At 40.8% G+C, this 22,331-nt stretch overlaps 1 protein-coding gene across 1 annotated transcript; it reads left to right on the top strand.

The window, feature by feature from the left end:
* Positions 1 to 3,703: 3,703 nt before the first annotated feature.
* LOC121950449 (transmembrane and coiled-coil domain protein 3-like) lies at positions 3,704 to 20,479 on the top strand. Its single transcript, XM_042496447.1, has 4 exons — positions 3,704 to 3,959; positions 16,840 to 17,810; positions 18,510 to 18,645; positions 19,524 to 20,479. The coding sequence occupies exons 1-4, from the start codon at positions 3,894 to 3,896 to the stop codon at positions 19,824 to 19,826; spliced, it is 1,476 nt and encodes a 491-aa protein (XP_042352381.1). The 5' UTR covers positions 3,704 to 3,893; the 3' UTR covers positions 19,827 to 20,479.
* Positions 20,480 to 22,331: the final 1,852 nt, after the last annotated feature.

Below are 22,331 nucleotides of genomic sequence, written 5' to 3'. Positions count from 1 at the left end.
GACAGCTAATCAGTTTGTTAAGCATTCAGACTATTCACAGAGTATTCAAACCATTAAAAGGGATAAACATTCCTCAGTTGACAAGTACATCAAGCTAATCGACCTTTGACCTTTCCCCCCCAAGTTTGTAAAGTTACCAGATACCAGTTAAACTGACCTTATACGCACAAATATTTGATTCTGGGGTGATTTACTGGAGACCTATATATTGTCTTTTGCTTCCTCCAGTGTTTTAAACCACAATTTCACAGCTTCTCACGTGTGTTTACTGGCCTATTTGCCCATGGGCCAGATCAAACAGAGATTCTGAAATTTAATTAATTTTTAAATAATTTTTATAACATTCACCGCTCTAGTTCTGCAGTGTGTTCTACACCACTGACTAGCATCGCTTGTCAACCCCTGTCACCTTTTCATGCAGTTCAGCAAGTTGAATCCCTGAGGTACGGTTATTTTATTTTATTCTAATTTTTTATGATGCACATTTTCTTTTTATTGGAAGTTTATACAACAAATCAAACATCGATCATAACTAAGTGTCATATATACTTAAATATTTCCGAGTGCATTTTACAAATTGGGGAAAAAAGGGAACAAACACAACGAGAAGAATACATGAAACAAAAATAATAATACTGACACATACACTCACACACTAACATCATCTCCAAGGTTAAACCCAGCCAGCTTTCTCTTACATCAGGCTATTGCATTGACCCTTAAGCTGCACGTAGCCAGTCAGTGAAAGGGCCCCATGTAAGCTGATCAAGTTTGTTCAATAGAAAGTATGTCACCTTTTCATAAGCAGCCAGCTGAGCCTTTGTCGTAGTCCATTCTTCATATGGAGGTGGGTGTTTTGCCTCCAGTTCCTCAGTAGTATCAGGGAAGCCGTACAAATATTTCTTTTTTAGTCTTTGAGCTTTTTAGCAAAAATAGTTTGTTAAAGTGTTATTGCTGCAGGCGCATGGTAAATATAATTTGTTCTTTAGATATTGGTTGTGTTAAAGCACTAACAGGCTGTGCAAGTGTTAGTTGCCATCTAACTGTAGTCTTTATGGTGTTCAAGTTCAACTTTTAGGCAGAAAAACAGGCAATAAGATTCAATGCAACAGTTAGCCTTTGAAACTGCTTATTCTTTGATGTCAGTTTGGTGTCTGGGCTTTAGGTCCCGAATGTCCTTAAATCCTAGAAAGGCTCCTGGCCCGTGTACACCTGACCTAAGCAGAGTTGCTGCAACTGGATTGTCCTCCTGGTACAGATGAGCGAGAACCACAAACGTCAAAAGGTTGAAAACATGTAATTCATTTATTATATGTACTGATAAATATTGTTAATGTTGGTTTATTTATTAAAAGACCCCTGGCCTCCTAGTATTTTGCAAAAATTAAAAAACAATGAAAAACAAGTTAATTATCCTTGTTCTAGAAGCATTTTCGCTGGACAAATTTGCAAAGTAAAATCTGCTCATTGGATGCTTATTGGAGCGTTCCCCTGTCTCTAGAAACAGCAGATTGTTTACGTGTTCCTCCTGAATAAATAATGCAAAATCTGTATCCTACCCCAGTGACTGACTGTTGCACTTCGTGTCAAGTGACGTGGAGGTGGAAGACATCGCAGGCTGCTGTGGAAGGGACTAGACTTTCAGCGTGTGTTATTAGCCGATCAATTTTTCATTAGTGCTCTGTGGATATAGGTGAACAGAGGAGAGCACCTGTACGCTTTCTTTTGTTGCAGATACCCAGTGAATGTGTCCAGCTAATTAAAATCACTGATGGGAGCATTAAAACTTGATGACCAGATGAATTATCTTGTCTGCTGCTGTTTTTAGAAATCCATTGTCAAGTGTATCCTGCAGCTTCTTTATGTGATTCTCTGCAGTCCTTTCCTATCACTGCTCCACTCGACTCACCCTGTTTGAACCCGGGGTTGGTGCATGTCACTGTGTGGTATGGTCTTTGCAAACAAAAGGGGACAGCCCAAACAATTTGCAACGGCAAAAACAAAAACTTATTGTGTGTAACTGTAAAAAGGTTAAGCCATTTGTGATGCAACGTGGGCTTTTGTGTTTACAGCTAGGTGGATTAACTCATTCCAGGCTGAATGACTGTGAATGAAAAGGCCAGTTGGACCGTTTCCATAGCCTCTTGGGGATCTATGGTTGACTGCTTGAGAGAAATTGCGAAAAGTGCTGCAAAACAAGGTGTCTCTTGCTTTTAAGTTAATCTTGAAAATAATAATTCTAAAAAATAAAATAAAAATACCAGCAAATGACATCGAAGCCATTTCCGGTGTTGTTATCAGTTATATCATGCATACAAGTCAATAAATTATGAGTAATTTCCCTCAAAAAACAAAAAAAAAAACCCACAAGCACCAGCAAAACAGCAACATCAACAACAATATTAATAATAATACATTTTATTTATTGCTTTTCAAAACAAATTTACAATGTGCTTTACATGGCAGAACCCAGATTTAAATCAATGCAGGATTTAGGTTCAAATGCTGCTCACCTTAATGCATTAGTAATTAGAATCCAATTAACCTTTTTATTTGATATTTAATTACATATTTTGATACTGCTTGTGACAGAGTGGTGCTAGATGAGCGAGTGTAGTTTTGGCAAAACAAAAATAGTTCCTCCATGAAACGGCTCACAACAAGGTCTGTGGATTATCTTGACTAACCAGGTCATGATTTCTGGAGTATTTTTAGGAGTATCTGTACTTAACTTTAGGTTTTATACTTCTGTCAACTTTTACTTTTACTCCACAACATTTCACTCAAGCATTTTAATCAGGTGTACTTATGACAAAATAGGGAAGGAAGGGAGGAGGGGATATATGTACAAATGAAGGAATGGAAGGAATAACTCGATTTTCTTCTTTACAATCCCTTGAATTGTAAAGAAGACTGTTTTTCTTCAAGTGTAATATTATATATATATATATATAGTATATATATATATATATATATATATATATATATATATATATATATATATATATATATATATATATATATATATATATATATATATATATTATATATATATATATATACACACTTTTAAGGTGGTGTAAGTTACAAATAAATTAACAATATCATTCCAAAAATTCCGATTGCATGCTTTTTATTGACAGCGTATACTTGTACTTTTAATACTTCAGTACATTAATATCATAAATTACTTTTTAAGTACAGTAAATATCACATACTTCAAGATTTTTACTCCAGTAATATAATAATAGGTGACTTTAACCTCTACCAGATACAGTTTGTGGTAAGGTATCTGTATTTTTATTCAAGTACGACTGTTAAGTACTTCATCCACCACTTCAAGTGAAAGGAAAAATGTGTATTTTTGATTTGGGGGGGTGGACTATCCCTTTAAGTAAAAGATCCGCGGTACCAACACAAATGACTTAACAGTTAAGTTTTGCTTTAGACTTTTGATGCTTTGATGGAATTTATTTTAACTCTCCAAAATGTGACACTTTTAATCCAAAATTCAAACCACACTTTAAACCATTATGGACATGCCGTGGGCGTATCATTGAGAAGGAAGTTCCTCTTCATCACAAACAGTGCAGAGACTAATGACCAGGCTGTTTTCTTTATCTCTGTGAGAGGCACGTGCGTTGAAAGAGTTAACCCCTCCTCGCGCAGCCACCCTGCACAGAGAAATAGGCGGAGTTTGGGTTCACACTTTTGTATGTTGAAGAGGGCACTCAAAATGTGTGTGTGTGAGTGTGTTTACGGGAGTGTGTGTAAGAAAGAGGCAGAGAAACGGGACTCAACATGGAAACGAGACTAGGCGTGAGTTGTAAACTCGTCCGGGACTTGAACTGAAGCACCAGCAGCTCCTAACTGACCACCAACACGGGATTATTATGCCCAGCGCCAACGTGTCCGTGCGAAGTTTATCTGAAGTGGAGAAATACCTCAGCAGCCGGATGGTGAGTGTCATGTGAGTGTGTTTTGTGGCGTCGTTGTGTCATAAACGGCAGGTCCCTCACTGTACCAGCGATACATTGTTGTCTGTTCATCTCCACGTCATGTGAAGCCAGCAGCTGCGCCGGTTAAAGCTGCACATTTCTGCCGAACAAAGAGCCTTTAACCCGGCTACTGAAACAGCGTGTCTTTGTGGAGACGTGGTGGTGCTACAGGGATGTCTTAAAGTGTCTGTCACTGTAAACTGTGACTTCAAAATCCTGGTTGAGACATGATGGCTTTGTCCACATATTTGACGACATTCAAACGGAACTTTTTTGTCGTCGTATATCGAAAGTCGGTCTTAGGCAAACGGTTATTTTCCATATCGACAATTAAAGGCGAGGCACCCCAGGTGAAAACATAGCTTAATCATGCACTGGACAGTTTGGGGATTTGGGGCTATTTTGTTTCTAAAACATGTCTTCTTTTTTGACTAAGGGAAAGAAACTGCCGCGAATAAACTTAAAGGTTCATTTTACTTCATATTTCTGTTCTGGAAATTCATGAAGAAAGCGCCTATTTAATTAGACAATGTCTATTTGCGTATTTAAACATAACATTTAAGAAAACTTTTTAAAACAGGGTTCCCGCAGATCCTTAAAAAGTCTTAAAAGGCATTGAATTCATTAATCTAAAAATAAGGCCTAAATTGGTGTTAAAATGCCTCAAATCCATCTTTCAAGTTGTATAAATACTGAGAAATTGGGGCTGGGGTTTTATATGAATATTTTTTCTGACGTTATATTGTAAAATCTAAAAGTAAATGGTAACTTAAAAAAAAATAAACAGTAATTTACCAAATTCCTTTCTTATTAGGTCACCAAAAAGTCATGGTTTATGTTCCCATAAAGATTTGAGCTAACCTTTATTGATTGATGTCAGTTTATGTTATTTTTCCTTCAGTTTGGGTTTCCCTAAAATTGTTCTTGAATTTATACTGAATGGAATTAAAAAGTCTTTAAAAAATTCTCCTCATAATCAATTATTCGTTGTTTTGTCTGTAGAATGTCATAAAATAGTGAAAAATGAACACTAAAAGTTCTCAGAGCGTAGGCTGATACTTGAAATGTTTTGTTCAACCATCATGCGAATATGATGTCATTACTTTGTTGTCATCTGACTATTTGATTGATCTACTAAACGTTTTGTCTTTAGCTGAATTTTGCAGGTATTGTTTGACTGTTGTTGTGCCACAGAGTAACTGAGTACAGTAACCCAGTCCCAATCCAAATCCATGAATAATTGTTTTGTTTTGTGATTTCGATGGATGTAAATTCATGCGTATGGTGATTTTCTTTTTTTGCTGTAGTTTGTGGCTATGTTGTATTGCATTGCAGCCGTTTCTGATATTTGTCCTCCTCAAACCAAAACTGATAGTCACAGTATTTCTCCTCCAGTACAATACAATGCAAAAGAAACTGAAATCATTAAGTAAAATATTAGTTGCAACTGTTTTGCACTCCATCTTAAAGGCGTTTCTATTTTGTGGCCACTTAATGACTCAATGCCTGGCCTAGTTTTTAAAGAAAAAAAGACATTAGACCTGATCTCGCCTAATTTGACGTGCAGCGGTGGCTCATATTTTTGTACATCCTGACATTTACAGCAGATGTAGAAGGATCTTCTCTTTGTTTTCTGAAAATATAATTAACTTAATCATAGTCATCCCATGCTTTTTATTTACCACTACATAGATTCATACAATATCATACACTTGACACACTATATTAATTGTGTGAGAAATCCGTAATGAGTAAAATGTGTAAATAGTGTGAATGTTATGTATACAGTAATTCTAAGACTGCAGCAAAGAGGAAATTGAAAACACAGAGAAACGCCCTGATCACGGTCAGAGTATATCTTATTTATTATTCTCACACATAAGTGCAGTCAAGTCAGTCATTTTTATGTATGGTGCTCAAATGACAAATTTGCCTGCATCTGCTTTACAACATTATGACCTCCTCTTACCTTAAAACACTGATTCAGATAAGGCAAGGCAAAGCAGTTTTATTTATAAAGCACCTTTCATACACAGTGGTAGGTTTAAGGTGCTGTTCAGAGAAACTAAAAACAACACAATACAACAGAACAATTTAACTCAATGTTAGAATAACTCAATTCAAAAACCGTAAAAGAATGAGCAAAAATAATTAAAAATAACATTTTAAAGTTAAAATAATATGATGATCATAAGACCTAAAAAAAAAATTAAAAGTGCTTGAGAATAATAAGATTTTCAGTTTGGATTTAATAACTGCAAAGGCTCCTAAGACCATCAGGCAATCGGCTCCATTGCTGGGTGCATAATGACTAAAAACTGCTTCTCCTTGTTTAGTTTTTGCCCTACACACCATCAGCAGCCCTTAAGGAAAAATAACCCTCTAAAAAACCCTCAATATTATGCCAACAAGCTTTAGGGGAAAACCGGGGAACACCATTCAACCATGTGGTAATATTGATGCATGGTGCTCAGAAAAATCCCCTAATGTGCTGTGACAGATTAACCGCAGTATGCATTTAAAGCCAGGTGCTCTCAGTCGCAGTGATACTGAAAAGAGGAATGCTCGGTCAAGTGAGAGTCTTGTGCAACCAGAAAGTCAGTCAGGTGTCGTACTGCCCCTGTCACCTGTAGTCGTCAAAGGGATCATGCATCCTCGGGGGCGCTCCAGCAGCTTTTCTTCAGCTTGTTTAGCTCTTATTAAAACTGCCATGTGAGCAGTTGCAGGAACTTTGGATTAAAATGTAACACTAACCCTTCTAAATGAATGAAATCAGTAACATTTCTCTGTGGAGTAGAGCTTCGACACAAAAAAACACAAGCCAGCTTCTCAAGTAAACAATCGGGCGGTTGTGGTGTAACCATCAACACAGTATAATAGAACAGCATATCTGACAATTTGGCTGGTTTGTTATCACTGGACTGTGTAATTATGCTTTTCCTCCATTTGTTGGCCGCCAATGACATTCCAGTTTTGTTCCTCAAAAAGCCATTGTGCAGCAGATATAGTGGGTTAGAGGCCAAAGATGATGCAACACCTCAGCATGAGTCTTTAACCCTCGCTGGATGGTGGCTCTGCGGAGATGTGCGTGCCATTTCTCAGCGACTGTCCTCACGTGAACCTTCACCTGTCACCAGACAAACACATCAGCCATCACAACAGTATAACTAGCAGCCTTCTAATGTGCCATGTTCTCCACATTGTGAATCATTATCTTGTCCCCTTTTTTTATTCTCTCTTTTTTAACGTCTATTATGTTTTTCATGCCTATTGAGCTGCTTGACTTTTTCACCAACCTTGCAACGTCACTGGCTCTGTTCGCTCTCTCATTTTGAATCAGTGCATTGAATATAGCTGCATATTTATCTTAATTGAATCCCATTCAATACTCTCAGTCCACGGGTGCAAGCAGACGCAGCAAGTGTTAATGGGCTATTGATTTAGCCCCTGTCCAACTTGTCTATGAGATAATAGCGAATACGTCTTAAGCAATTCACTCCGCTGACCTCCAGAGGATTAGTCATCCAGGAAACTTCAAACTCTGCTGCAAGTTTTATTTCCTCTGTTAGTATGATGATGCATGCTATTTTGGCCTCTAAAGAAAGATTTTGCAATCAAAGTGCGGCCGCAGATGCAGCTGCGTGATGCAGATGAGAGAGGGAGGAGGAGATGTTGGGTCAGCTATTTGGCTACAATCAAAGATGTGCTCCCTGTAGCTCTCCCGCTCTGGTTTTCTTCCCGTTTCCCTGTGTGAGCTCTGAGTGGGAGAGCGTCTGTGTCCATGAGGATCAGCTGGAGGGAATACCAATAAGCACCGCAGGCTTCTTCCCCTCTGTGGCTCTGTTCTCTGCTGAAGGGACGGTTTTGTTCCATCTCAATGAGTGTGCCAGCTCTATTGCCCCGTGTGTGTGTGTGTGTGTGTTATTTATTTGGGGTGCACAGAGGCAATGCTAAATAAATGCCACTCTATGCATCAAGCACCACAGCCACATCATCCTGACCCAGCTCTCCGCAGATCACCTCAAACACCTGTGCTTGTAGTTGCATGTGTGCCTGCATGACCTGACCCTACTTTAACTGATGGTTCCACCAGATTAGAGCTGCGACTGCAGCACTTGCAAACATTGCTTCCTCGTAACAGAGACAATGCCTTCCTGTTTGCATAAGAAAATGTCAGTGTTTTTTTTTTTAATGAAGTCCCCCCCACCCAGCCAAAACAGGGAGGGACAGCGAGTTTAGCAAGAAACAGGCTCAGCTTCTGCACGTCCTGCTTATCTGAACCAATATTTATTTCACTGATTCTGCTCAGAATTTAGCTCACACCCACTGCAAACCCACCCAATAATCTGTGTGCTTTTACCTTGCTTCCCTTCAGGACTTTGAAGGGACAGTGTGTGCGATTTCAACATATTCTAGTACAGCATTTGATATGAAATCATATGAATTAGCCCCCCATGAACGATGTTTTGTACTTAAAGTACAAGGTTTATTAGTCGTTTTTTAAACAATGTTAAAAAAAATTCAATTAAAGTTTGCCCTTAAATCCCGCTACTTTTTTTGGCGTCAAAAAAGGAGTTACGGATTCTTACAGTCTGGGTAACAAAACTGTTCTGTAGTCTGGTGGTTCGGCAGCGGATACTTCTGTATCTTTTCCCAGATGGCAGCAGGGTGAACAGACTGTTGCTGTTGCTGTCTTTCAGTGTTTTTGCCTTTATTGGTGATAGGACAGTTAAAGGAGGAGAGAGAGAGAGAGAGGATGACATGCAGCAAAGGGCCAAGGCTGGAATTGAACCCATGGGCACTGCAGCAAGGACATAGCGTCTGTACATGGGGCACCCGCTCTACCAACTGAGCTACTGGGCACCCCAAGCCTTCCTGTCCTTCTAAAGTAAAGTTATGCACTGTTATGCGCATTATTTTTCATAGCAAACATACAAACAGCGCATCAGAACAGACTTAGATTTAGGGAAACATAGAGGCATCTAGTGGTAAGGACTGCAGATTGCAACCAGCTGAAACGTCTCCCGGTTAGGATTCTTATAGTGTTTATTGTTCAGAGGTTTTTACCAGGAGCTGTTTTATCAGCAGAGGTCTCCTCCTCTCGAAAATAAACAGACCCAGTGATCTAAATACTGAATAAAGCACTGTCACATTAAAAATCAGCATTTTTAAGATGCTTTCATCGTGGAGGGGCTGCTAACCATGATTGCTGAAAACATGAATGGTCTTAGCCGGTGGTTGGGTTGTCCGTTCTGGGCTACTGCAGAAACTTGGCAACATGGCAACCTTTGAGGATGACAACCTGCTTCCTATGCAGATGTAAAACAGCTCATTCTACGGTAATGAAAACATAGTGATTATTATTTTCAGGTGGTTATAAAATAAAACATACTTATCATATTAAATTCATATTTCCCTACATCATACACACTGGACCTCTTAATGCTGCATCGCTGCTTTGCCTCCATCTTTTGGTGCTGCAGTGGGCAGATGAGCGCAAGGTCTGTTTTTGCATGAAAAATTGAATCTCTAACTAGATCATTGATCCAAGAGAGAGCACACTGCAGTGCAAGATAAGCAGCATCTGCAGTTTCTCTTGACTCCCCCCCCCCCCGACTTTGCTCCCAAAATGTAGCAACGATTTGATTTCTCAAACAGAACAACACATGCCTCTCTGTTGTTGGGTTAAGATTGAGGCTAATGCAGTTGGATCTTTATGTTATGCTGTCTAGCGAGGTCATATTAAATGGGTCATGGTTTTGGACAGACGCTGAGTGCTATGTAGGGCAGCGTGGGGGAACAGGAGGCTCATCCAGGGCTGAGGTGTAGGGGAGGCACCCTGGGGGCACACAGAGCCTCCTGCAGATCCTGTTTGTTGAGATGATGATGATTGGGATGATGTGCGCAGTTGTGTTGTTTTGGGAGCATCCTCCCTTTGTTCTATTCCTGTCCTCTTATCTGTTTCTGTAGATCTCTCCCTCTATTTTGTCTCCCACTTTGTGTCTGTCTTCTCCTTTGCTCTACTGACACACTTAATATCGATGTGTGATTCAAACCGCAGTAGGCGTTTGCCTGGCTCGTTAATTTCAAAGACAACATTTTCTCACATTGATAATGATAAAGCAGATTTTAAACATATGATCAGACAGATGGGTCTCACACAGCTCAGCTTTTAAAGGTCCAGCGTTTGGTTTCAGTTGGATATATTGGCAGAAATGGAATGTAATATATGTTTGTTTTCTTTTGTGTATAATCACCTGAAAATAAGAATTGTTGTGTCTTATTTTCCTCAGAATCAGCCACGCATTCAAGGCAGGGTCCCATTCTTTCCTGGGAAAGTTGCTCAGGGGCGGTATGAATATTATCTGGAACTTCCACATCATGGGGCCCATAGGGCATACACACTTGAGACTTACAGCGCCCAAGTGCTGCCAAGCGGCTAACTTCGACCCAAACGGTTAATTTCTGGTTTGGTGCTTCACGAACTTGAATGAGGATAAAGTGACTTAATCTTGTGGCTGTTTGAGACTTTCCAAATGTTATCGGACCGAGTGGATCAAATCCAGATAGTGAAATGAGTCGTTTCACTGGGTTTTGACGCTCACAAAATTGTATCCACTGATTTACAGATGTCTCTTTTTGTCAATGCAAGTCTGCGGTAAAAAGTCTTTTAGGTCCACAGGGCATCACTTTGTAATATTGGCTTTAAAGCCTGGCGCTGTTCCTAAGGGCTTGGTAGAACTTCTGTGTTTGTACAGTAGCTTAGGAAGGACAAACCAAATAGTGGCTTTAAATAGGGCTATTGCATTTGCATCGCTGTAGTTACCAGTCCCTCCGCCGTGAGCCGCGTCGTAAAAACATGGATTTTTATAAAATGAAATGACTTAATTCAGTGTTTTCACTGGTTTAAATTAAATCTAAATTTAACTGTTTTAGAGAGACTGAGACATCTGCTGATGATTAGGTTCCTGGTAAAATACTCCTGAACATCTGGATCTTAGAGAAAAAAGGTGAGCACATGTTAGCAGGTTCTGCGGGTTCTGCGGGTTCTGCGTGTGAGAAACACTGATTTGTACCGTGAAATCGATTTATGTAGTGTTTTTACCTGTTTTAATCATCTGTTTGTTTTGAGGAAGAGACCACTGTGGATAATTCAGCTCCTGCTCAAAACCTCTTTAACAATGTAAAAATGAAGGAATTATAACCGGGGAGGAGTTTTAGCCCTTTGCTATCTGCAGTCCTCACAGCTACATGCCGCTAAATCCCCCTAAATCTCACACACCCCTCTTTTATATTCCAGAGTAACACAGTCAGTGAGCGCAAGGAGGAGTTCATCCTGTTGCTCAAGGACTTACAGGTCACCTGGCTGGTGACAGAAACTCCATCTCATCAAACTCTACCCCGTGATGAATCTGTGACCTCTCAGTTAAGGACCGTCCACCTAACTGTCAGACTGTACCGCTGCCATCTGTCATGTTGTAGCAGCTTTTCCCTGCTAGTTACTGAGCTCTCACTCCTCCCTTCGTCTCCAGCCATCCCCAAAGACCTTCAGTCCTGGCCCTGTTTCACCCTCCTACCTCAACAACCCCTGGAGAACGCCTGCATAAGCGTTCGGGAGAAATGGAGTGAAAAGTAGGGCAGCTCCTCAGCAGATTTGGGAGGACATTTTCATCAGCGTGAGGCTAATTCATTTAGCGCAGCCACTCATCCAGAGAGACCCTCAGATTTCTCTAGCAGTTAGTCAGCGTGGGTAGAAATCTTGAATAGCCGCGCTGGAAATGGGCTCATTAAATTCCTTATCAAAAAAACAGTCAGATGTCATGTTCGTTTTTGGGTTTGAGTGTGTGTAAAACATCTGGGTTTAGTTATTCGTGATATCTGAGCTGCTCTCATGAATGAGGCCTCATCCTGCCAAAGGCCATCTTGTTTTTATAAGCATTGGCCCCTCATTCCAGCAGTGCAGCACAACGTTGGCTTGACATTCACTGCTCCAGGTGCACAAGCATGAATATGGAAGTTGCATCGATGCGCTTTCCAAACATCTCCCACTCTGCTTTTGCTGCAGGCCTCAGCAGCAATCCATCGATGGTTGCCAGGTCACAACGTGATCTATTTCACTCTCATCTGTATCTATGGTATCACAGCCGCTTGAAGTAATAAACCAACACCACTGTGTTCTGTGTTTTCCACATGCTTAGAGAATATTGAACATTTCAAAGTGAGGGCTGGTGGTGGGAGAGTGCCTGAGGAGTGAGCTTAGTTCCAGTGCTGCATAAATAGCATGCAGTGAGCCTAAGCTGTCTGGTCAAACAGGCAGCTCTTTGTGTTTGTTGTTTGAAAACTAAAAAGGCTGGGTAATACTAGCAACCTACATATAAGCCTGCACTACACTTCCTCTTTAAGAAGGAGTTCATTAGGCTCCTTTTTTTTCTGTTGTATGACAAACCGGTTAGACAAAAGAGCAGCTTATGTGCGAACCTGATAGTTTTGCGGAGCTATTGCACGTACTCTGTAAAGAGCAGGATTGTGATTGGGCGCGGGGCTCCTCGGGCTATACGTCAGGCCAGTGAATCCATATGCAGTGGCTCGCTCATCAGAGTCCTGGACAGAGCAGAGGTAGGACATGACAAAGTGTGCTTTTCTCTGCCTAGACAAAGAGTCCTGTGTTCAAGAAGGACAGATGCCAGAGAGGGGGAGAGAGTGGGACGAGGACAGAGGCTGAAATACCCCAGGCATGCTCGTAGAAAGAAGCATGGCATTCTCTGGTTACACACTTTACGTAAATAAGTATGTATGTACAGTATAATTATACACACCATATTAAACTACATTTTTTTAAATACATGTACAAACATGACTAGAGTTCACAGTGGTGCTAGCTGCTGGTTGAAGCTGTACTAAGGCACAGTGGTGCTTTGAGGCATATGCAAGTGCTAGCATGGTAACATGCTGATGTTTAACAGGTGTATTGTTTATCACAATAGGTTACCTAAGGGACTGAAAAGTGTGGCCAGTAGGCTTCTTTTTTCTTTTGCAGAAGACATTTTGACTTGTCACAGTATGAAACGCACAGGTGTAAATAGTGAATTAAATGCCCAATAGCTTTGATTTGAGCTTCCTGGCATAGTGCATGTTGGCACTGTCAGTCTTACTGGAACACTACAGAGTCATCGTTAGTAACACCTGTGCTTTCCCGACAATGACAGGTCACAATGGCTGCTGTGAGACAGGTCTGTGTGGAGGTTTATTGGCCCAAAGGGGATACTTCACTAATTTAAAAAAGAAGCCCAATTGTATACAAGTTTATGAGAAAATGAGCTTACTTTTCACTTCATTATCTTATCAGTAAATATTTTCATACTGAGTTTATGGTCTCAAAAGCCAGTTTCAAGTCTTCTTCAGTCCCTGATGTATAATAACTGGATACTGGACTAAATGGCAACTCTTCAGTCTAATCGAACTGTTTGCCAGATGCATACACATACACACATACATATTACTTTGGAGGTGTGGCAACCTGAACATGTGCGTTAATGCTTCTCTCACTGGCCCCGCCCCCAAGTTCCCACTCAAAATGTTGTGATGATGTAACAGATTTTTAGTCTTTTCAGGCTCCTCAAAGAAGTTTTATATAATGTAATATGAACCACGATGGTTTAAAAGTACATAATATAGAGTCATAATTGACGTAGCAGTTTGACGTGTACTGTTTTGCACACTTCTCTTTTACAGTGGTGGTCTATGGGAAATGTGTGTTTGTGGATGGGGTATTTCACTGCATTGCCATGGTTCCTCTGAGTACCTGGGACGTGCAAACTAAACTTGTAGTTGCATACTGTAGCAAGACGACAGATTCACAGAAATGACTAGAGAGAGATTTGTATGTATTTGGCCATTTTTACAGTCGTCTGAAGATTGGTGGATTGTTATCCCAGACCCAGTTTTTCCTTCTGGTTGTCCTTAAAAGCTGCTAGCACCATAACTGCAGGTATTCAGACACAAACACTGTCTTTTTTCGCTTCCACAGTGCTCGATATTTGATACAACTGACGCTAGTGTGAATTACATTACATTTGCAGGTATTAAAGCAAATTCGCGGACAATTTTAAAGTTTGACGATGTGATGGTGTTACAGGAAAACTCAGGGGCCACCACAATTATTAGGTTGCATCCTTCAGAGAACACGAATGTCTGTGCGAAATTACAACCCGTTGCACAATAACAGTCCATCCCTTAGTTTCTGTGTCCATATTAAAGTGAAACCACAGTCTAGTAATAAATGAATATGAGCGATGACTGTATCTACCTCATAAACAAGTTTGACAAGTTGAATGAGTGTGAGGTCACGGTGTAAACAGCAAGTAAATGGGATTGTGTAATTGGATAACTTGAATCCAACTGGTTTGGAGGAAGGAAAAGTAGCCCTGAGTGAGAATGTGTCTCTGTTTTAGTATCTGTTATTCAATGTGTGCGCACCAGCGAACGCCTTGTCATACTTAATCACCATGTCGTTGTTAAACCCTGTTTTGAGTTCCACCTGACAGTCATGTGTCGAGTCTGTCAGTCTGTGGTAAACTTTGGATGCATTGGTCAATTGTGAAGGTACTTAGTCCCTTGCGATATGTAGCTGTTACGTAGTGATGTGGAAATGCTAAGCAGGATTCAGCCCTAAGTCTGCCTGCCTTAGCTGTGATCTGTTTATTTGCGTGAAACTAGCCGTGTTACATTTGTTAAGGATTAGTGCAGCTTTGCACAGCCCATAGTGCTTGTTGTACAACACTTTGTTCTAGACTTGATCAGCTTACACCTCCTGTCATTACATAGTGTTGTACTGTGATCAACTTGTTATTTTTGGTGGCTTGTTAGGCCACAGTTACATTGCAGAATCATTACACTTGAAGTGAAACCTCTGTTCCAGAAAATGCTGCCCTGAACTTAATTAAATTGTGTCTTCACAGCTGTCCTCAGTTTCCTCTTTATGTCACGTCTTCAGGTTTCCTGCCGTAGTTAAACTTCCTTGCTTGGGCCATATTCACTCTGTTTCACTTCCTCTACAGTCTACAGCAGACTTCTGTGCTCGACAGTGAACTATTGACACATCAGGCAGAAACTGACTGTGATGTTGAGCCTCTATTAGGAAAATGGTAATTTACTGTAAAAATAGGGGACAATGTCTGTAAAAGGGATTTCCTGAGTCTTGTGGCCTTGTGTGACATTATCACTGACCTACATTAGATGTGCACGCTCCACTTCTTTCACACACATTAATAACTGTTATCTGAATTTTGTCATCCGTCTCATCTGTGTGCTATACTGTGAACAAACGGGATTAAATTCTGGCTCCAAAAACATAACAGATGTGCCAAATAAGAGCATTACATACACACCCAGATGGTCACACTGTGGCAAGAGTAGGAAAGCTGAATGAGAGGAGGCAAGGCTATGTAAAATTGCAGTATATGAACAAAAATCCTGAATCATCAAAAACAATATTAAGGGAAAACTTTCTTTGACCTTAGTTTCATTTTTCGGTCATAGTTTAGAACATTTTACGCACCAGCTGCTGTTTGGAGACATGTGGCAGCAGCAACTAGACCCAGCCACAGTGGAGTCCGTGGGGGATAGTGACACTAGCAGATCGGGTTTGAACTAGATTTTTTGCCTCCAGTTTGTATGCCTCTGCAAACCAGTTACGTTGCAGTTATAACTCACATCCATGTCTGTCCAGACTTATATGTAGAAATGACAACCGACAATGCTTCAAATATGGATGTTGCTGCAAAGAAGCTACAAATTTTAAAACATAGATGCCTCATACACATCTTAACCCCGGCAACTCAAAACATCTATACAATCAGCCCAGTCTCAAGATGGAAACTCAAGTTTAGTTTCAGTTAGTTTTTGCAGAACATCATGATGTTACAGTGAAGTTGACCTTTGGGGTATAAAATGTCATCACTTCATCATTATATCCTATTAGACTTTGTGTGAAATTAAGTCATAATTAGTTTACTAATTCTTGAGTTATGTCCAAAAACATATTTTTGAGGTCAGAATGACCTTTTGAAAATCGAAATCTAATCAGTCGTGCAAAATTTGAGGAAATTCCCTCAAGGCCTCCCTTAGACACTGTGTTAGAATGAGAAATAATTTATTGTTCACCCAGGGGGAAATTGCTGTGATGATAATGGGGCAGACGCGAGGTCAGATTGACCTTGAACTATGATCAGCAAATCTAATCAGTTCATTGTTGTGTAAAAGAGGACGTTTGTTCCAAATTCGAAGAAATCCTCTCAAGGAGTTCTTAAGATATTGCTTACCGAGAATGAGACGGACGGACAACTTGAAAACATAATGCCTGCAGCCATGGTTATTGCTGGCAGGGAGGCATAATAATTATAAATATATGATATATAATTATAGAAATATCCCTCCAGTTTAACCCCATCATTAAAGCCATCCATTGGAAAATGAGACTGAAAATAAAATGTTTTATATACTGAGCTACTTAATAGTACACCACCTATAGTTGTGCACACAGATTTGCAGTGCAGTTGTAGGTTGTAAGGGACAGATTAAGATATTCACTTTCATTTTAACTTTATAGCTGGTTTGATGATAGTCAGAACTTTAAAATATAGTCAAATTTAAAACAGTGACATTTTTCTTTAGGATTTTATTTGTATTTGGAAATTAAATTGGAAATGTAGTTTCTGTTAACATTTTTTTAAGATGACTTGTTTCGCTAATTAGACAGATTTTCATAGTACAAGATCAACATTGCAAATGCTCCATATTTAATACGAAATCTGTATCTGATCTTTGTTTGTCCTACTCATAGGACCGGAGTACTGAGGGCAGTTTCCTGAGCATCTCTGGGTCGATGCGTCGGGGTTCCTCAGAGAACAATCTGGACCTTGATCTGAGTGATGGAAGTCCTGGTCCTGCTCTGGCCTTCGAGGTCCAGCGTAGTCGTTCTTGCTTGGACAACCTCCAGCAGAAGATACTGAAAGTCACGGAACAGCTGAAGATTGAGCAGACGGTCAGGGACGAGAACGTAGCCGAGTACCTTAAGCTGGTAAACAGCGCGGACAAGCTTCAAGTGGGACGCATCAAGCAGGTGTTTGAGAAGAAGAACCAGAAGTCGGCTCAAAACATCGCCCAGATGCAAAAGAAGCTGGAGCAGTACCATCGAAAGATGAAAGACAGTGAAATCCACCACAGCCCATTGCCTCACCCGTCAACTACACACAAACACAGCACCATACCCAGGGAGTCTCCCAGAGAGCTGCTGAGGGACATGACCGGCAGTGGACGACACCCTACCATGGACAAGATCAAGACCATCGGCCCAGGCGTGTCCCTCTCCCCTCCTTTCTTCTTCAGCAAGCCCCGAGAGTTCGCCAACCTTATCAGGAACAAGTTTGGCAGTGCTGACAACATCGCCCACCTCAAGACTACTCTGGATGCTTCCTCGCCGCTGCCCACTGACAGTGCAGGAAAGGGGCTGAGTAGCAGCACCTCTCTGGTGGGCAAGCCCAAGTATCCCAGTGATGACGAGTGCTCCTCAGGGAGTGCCTCCATATCAGCAGACAGTAATGGGCACCCAGTGGGAGGAGGAGTGTCAGCGGGGCAGACGCCGGGCCAGCAGGCCGGGGGGGACGCCCAGAGCAGACTGGCTCTGACCCTGGAGGAGGTGAGGGAGATCAAAGAAGCCCAGAGCCAGCTGGAGGAGGATATGGAGGAGATAAAGGCTCAGTTCAAGAGAGAGTATGGCATCATCAGCCAAACACTGCAGGAGGAGAGATACAGGTATGTTTATGTACTTTTAGGAGCTGTATACAACATGCAGAGCATATCTGTGAGTCAAAATGTGATTCAGGGTTACTGCACATGGTTCTCAACATGGAGGCGGCTGAGTCTGCAGCTACCAGCTAACGATGCTACCTTAATAAGCAGTACTAACAACCACTAAAAGGACAAATGTGCAGGCAGTGTTAACCTAAGAGGGGACAGAAGGGTGGGCGCTATGCTTCCAGGACAATGTCATGCATCCGGATGGTGTTATCAAGGGTAATCGCTGTGCAAAGTGCACAGTAACGTTGATGAGCTAGCCGTTGGGATACACACACAGGGACTCAGTGCTCTAACATACATGTGCAGCCGGACCAGCTACTGCAACAAATAACAGAGAAGCTCAGATTAGCACACACAGGGAGTTTGACTTCATTCTCTGCTCGGTACGCCATTACCCCACTATATCTTTACATGGCAAAAAGTTCTTTGCTGCTATAGTAATGCTTTGAATGTCATTTAAGGCTCCTTTTAGTACTTCATTGACCTAACATAATACAGCACCATTTTGTCATGTTCTGTCATCTGGCATGTCATGGTAAGTAGAGAATTTGGAGGTAAATATTTACTAGATTGGCAGATGTAATCACAATAATACAATAATAATAATAATAATAACAATAATAATAACGTCAATGTTTCTGCATTGTCAACCAGGTACGAGCGTTTGGAAGACCAACTAAATGACTTGACAGAGCTTCACCAGCATGAGATGACTAATCTGAAGCAGGAACTGGCCAGCATCGAAGAGAGGGTGGCCTACCAGGCTCACGAAAGGGCCCGGGACATACAGGTATGTAAAAGTGAATCTGTCATTGTACGTAGTGCTGCTTGACTTCAAAACTGTAGACCATGTTGTTTCCCTGTTGTTATTAGGGTGAGATCAGCAGACAGGTCAGACAGTTTGTGTTATTGTGCGATTTTGGTGAATCCGAACTAACCCTTTAAAACGCCAAAGTCACACAATAACATGAAGAAATGTCCTGATCAAGGCAGCAGTAGACAAGCAGCTCCCTTGTTCAGTGATGTTAAATCCCTGTTCTTGTCAGTGGAGTCTGGCTTAGAAGAGAGTATAAATAAGTTTCACTTCCAGTTCCAATTCCCATCAGAAAGAGTTTTGTTTTAGAAAGTGCTGAGCACACAAGCGGATAAATGAGACTTGGATTATACTGCATGAGCTGTAAGATAGTTTGTAAACAGATGTTTTGATATAGTTTTGCTGTTGTTGAACCCAACCCCGTTTTTACATTTTTTGTTCACTGAAGACATGCAAAAAAATTTCCTTCATGAATTCAATTTAACCCAGGGTGAATAATTGATGTGCAAATGGTCATTTAGGGAATGAAGTATTCCTTTAAGGCAAAAAAACATGTCTGGAGCTTATCTGACATCTGTTAATAAGGCAATTTGTCATCGCTCCAAGGGGTGAGGGCATTATCATATAGAGGTGAGTGTTTGTAATGAATCCCTTCCTCTGATTACACTAAAAAAAAAATCAAAGTCTGTTTTGTTGTTTGACATTTATCCTGTCTGTCCTTGTGTCTCTCTGCTGATACCTAATTAATCTTCAAGGGGAATTTGAATAATTGAGGAGTAAAAGGTCAGCAAAATGCCCTTTAGCCATTTAGAAAACATCCAGACCCTCAAAGTCTCTCTCTCCGTCTATTTCAGGAGGCTCTGGAGTCGTGTCAGACGCGAGTGTCCAAGCTTGAGCTCCAGCAGCAGCAGCAGCAGACGGTCCAGCTCGAGAGCCGTGACGCCCGAGTTCTGCTGGGAAAGAGCATCAACATCATGCTGGCCATCATTACCGTCATCCTGGTGTGCGTCTCCACCGCTGCCAAGTTTGCCGCTCCACTGATGAGGAGCCGGCACCATGTGGTAGCTACCTTCCTGGGAGTTTGTTTTTTGACCATTTTTTGGAAGAACTGGGACCGTTTACAGTACGCCATAGACAGGTTGCTGGTGCCTGCCTGAAAGTAAAAAGAGTGCACACTGAAAGTAACACTGCAGAAACATGGACGCTGTCAGGATAGGACTGTCTGTGAGGATTGGTTGTACAATCGTCAGAAGACACGATCACCTTGCATTTACACAGGTCACTGTTTTTTTAAGGTCCAACCGAAATGATTTTTTTCTCGTCTAGAACTTGAATGTGTGTTGCTAACATTTTTTTGTTTAACCTTTAAAATAATATTTATATAACAGTAAATTTTGTTAGCTCTTTAAGGATTGCTATGAAATCATCACAAGACGAGGATCAAGAAGGGTGGACAGAAGTGCACACAAGACTAATCTTTCCCCATGTTTTTGGGGAAAATAATCAGTAGATAAGGTGAAATTTGGAAAATGATTATTCTCTCTCATTTTGCTTCAGCTCAATTTAAACATCCCTCAGACTGTTGAAAATCTGCACACACAAACAAAACCTCAAGCTTGGCATCTTGCTGGCCACAGTTATGAAATGCTAAAGTCACCCTCAGAGGGATAGTTGCACATTTTGGTAAATATGCTGATTTGTTCTCTTACCAAATAACCCAATTGCCAGAGTAAGTGTTGGCATTGTGCATTTATGCAAACCACGGATATGTAAAATCTCTGGGTTATTATGTAGCAGATATGTTGAAACTTTAAGTTTCAACAATGCTGTGGTTAACGTGTGGTTAATTTCAGGTATAAAAAAACACTTGGTTATGGTTAGAAAAAAATCATGTTTTGACTTAAAACACCCGGTTTCTTTGGCACAATCATGGCGGGAAATATGCAATGTCTCGCTAAAAAGCAGCCAGTTTTGTTGTTTGTTGTCTCGAACAGTGGTCTGCAATGATCCGCAGCTTAGCAGCCATCTCACCAAAAGTGTCAAGCTATGCACCATCCTCTCCCCTCCCGGTGACATAGTCAGCTCATATACATGTAGTCGGAACTACATCACTTTAGAAATGCTGATGTGATGCGTATGAAATGTGAAAATCGAATGTATCTGTGGTTTGCAGAAACGTACAATGGCAACATTTTCTTCTGGTGATTAGGCTGTGCCAAAAGTTAAATGAGACGATCGATATCACTCATATCTGCATGGTAAATCTGAGGCTTCTGCCAGTAATCAGTCAGCTTAGTTTAGCATAAACACTGAAAAGAGGGAAACAGTTAGTTATTTTCCCATTTTTAGTCTTGATGCTAAGCTAAGCTTACTAGCTACTGAATGTAGCTACATATTCAGTGTACAGCCCTGAGAGTGGTAGCAATTGTTTTTTCCTAAATCTATGCGGGGGATGGGGGCATATTTACCCAAATTTGAACTATTCCATTAAATGAAGAATCTACAAACTAAAGCACAGAAGAAACTGACATCAGTTTTTATTTAATTTTTCGCCTTGTCTGCCCTGTGTGGTCAGTCATCTCTTAAAGTTTCTTCAGTTTACGGTTCCTGATGTTTAAAGTGCAATATATTTGATTTCTAAAAGCACTGTATTTAAAATGTTTCTTTTAGGAGTGATATATTTACATCGATGTTTTACAATGACAGGGTGCTGTGGGGGGGGGGGGTGGGGTGAGGAAGTGTCATTAATGTTGGCATGAGAGATCCATAACCACTGAAGCCACTGCTGGGCTCTGATAAGGCCAGCTGTCTCCTCTCTCAAGGGCCAAAAAATCAATCCCACTGCATTACCGCGCTGGTAGTGTGGTGATATCAACACACGCCAGGCACACACATCCAAACAACACATACATGAGTTTGTCACTTGGCTCTCTTTATTATGTCTTATGGGTCTGATGTCTGACTTTTACTAATAATGTGATGGAGAGGCGATGGGTTATACTGTGATAAAAGGCCTTTTTCTAAAGAAAAAAGCATTTCCCTTTTTTTAAAGAAGCAACAAACAGCCTTCAGTTCTCCAATGATGACGGAGGAGCATGTTACAGGCTCTGAGTGATCTATGAGCCAATTTTTTGGGACTGATTGATATGTTATTTCATGTTTGTCTTATGAACATTGCCTATCATGATCTCACTCTCATGAGCTACGGACCACTTTTTAATGTTTGTCTGCCATAATTAACATGTTTGTGTTGATGTTTGTTGTTGTCTCACTGTATCATATTTTTTTTGTTCCTGTTTTGACATATTTGAGGAAGTTTTACCTTTTACAGAACTACAGATGTGGTTTACATTCTCTATTCATCTCTGGTGCACTACGTGATCAATCAGTTGTATTTTCATGCATTACGTGCCTTTGTCTGACACTTTCTGTTAAATTAAACAAGCCTTTTTAATCGACTTGGGACTGATGTTTGGAATTCGAATTGTTTGGTAATTTATCATTGTGTTTGGTATGGGATTGTTTTTTATTGTTTTTGAGTTGTCTGTCTAACCATTCGTCCCATTCTTGGGAACGTGATACCATAGGAATGCCCTGAGGGAGTTTCCTTAAATTTGGCACGAACGTTCACCTGACTGATTCAGTTATGGTGGTCACAGGTC

The sequence above is a fragment of the Plectropomus leopardus genome, chromosome 11 (genome assembly GCF_008729295.1).
Source record: "Plectropomus leopardus isolate mb chromosome 11, YSFRI_Pleo_2.0, whole genome shotgun sequence".
Taxonomy (NCBI): Eukaryota; Metazoa; Chordata; class Actinopteri; order Perciformes; family Serranidae; genus Plectropomus; species Plectropomus leopardus.
This window is presented reverse-complemented; position numbering and strand designations above follow the sequence as displayed.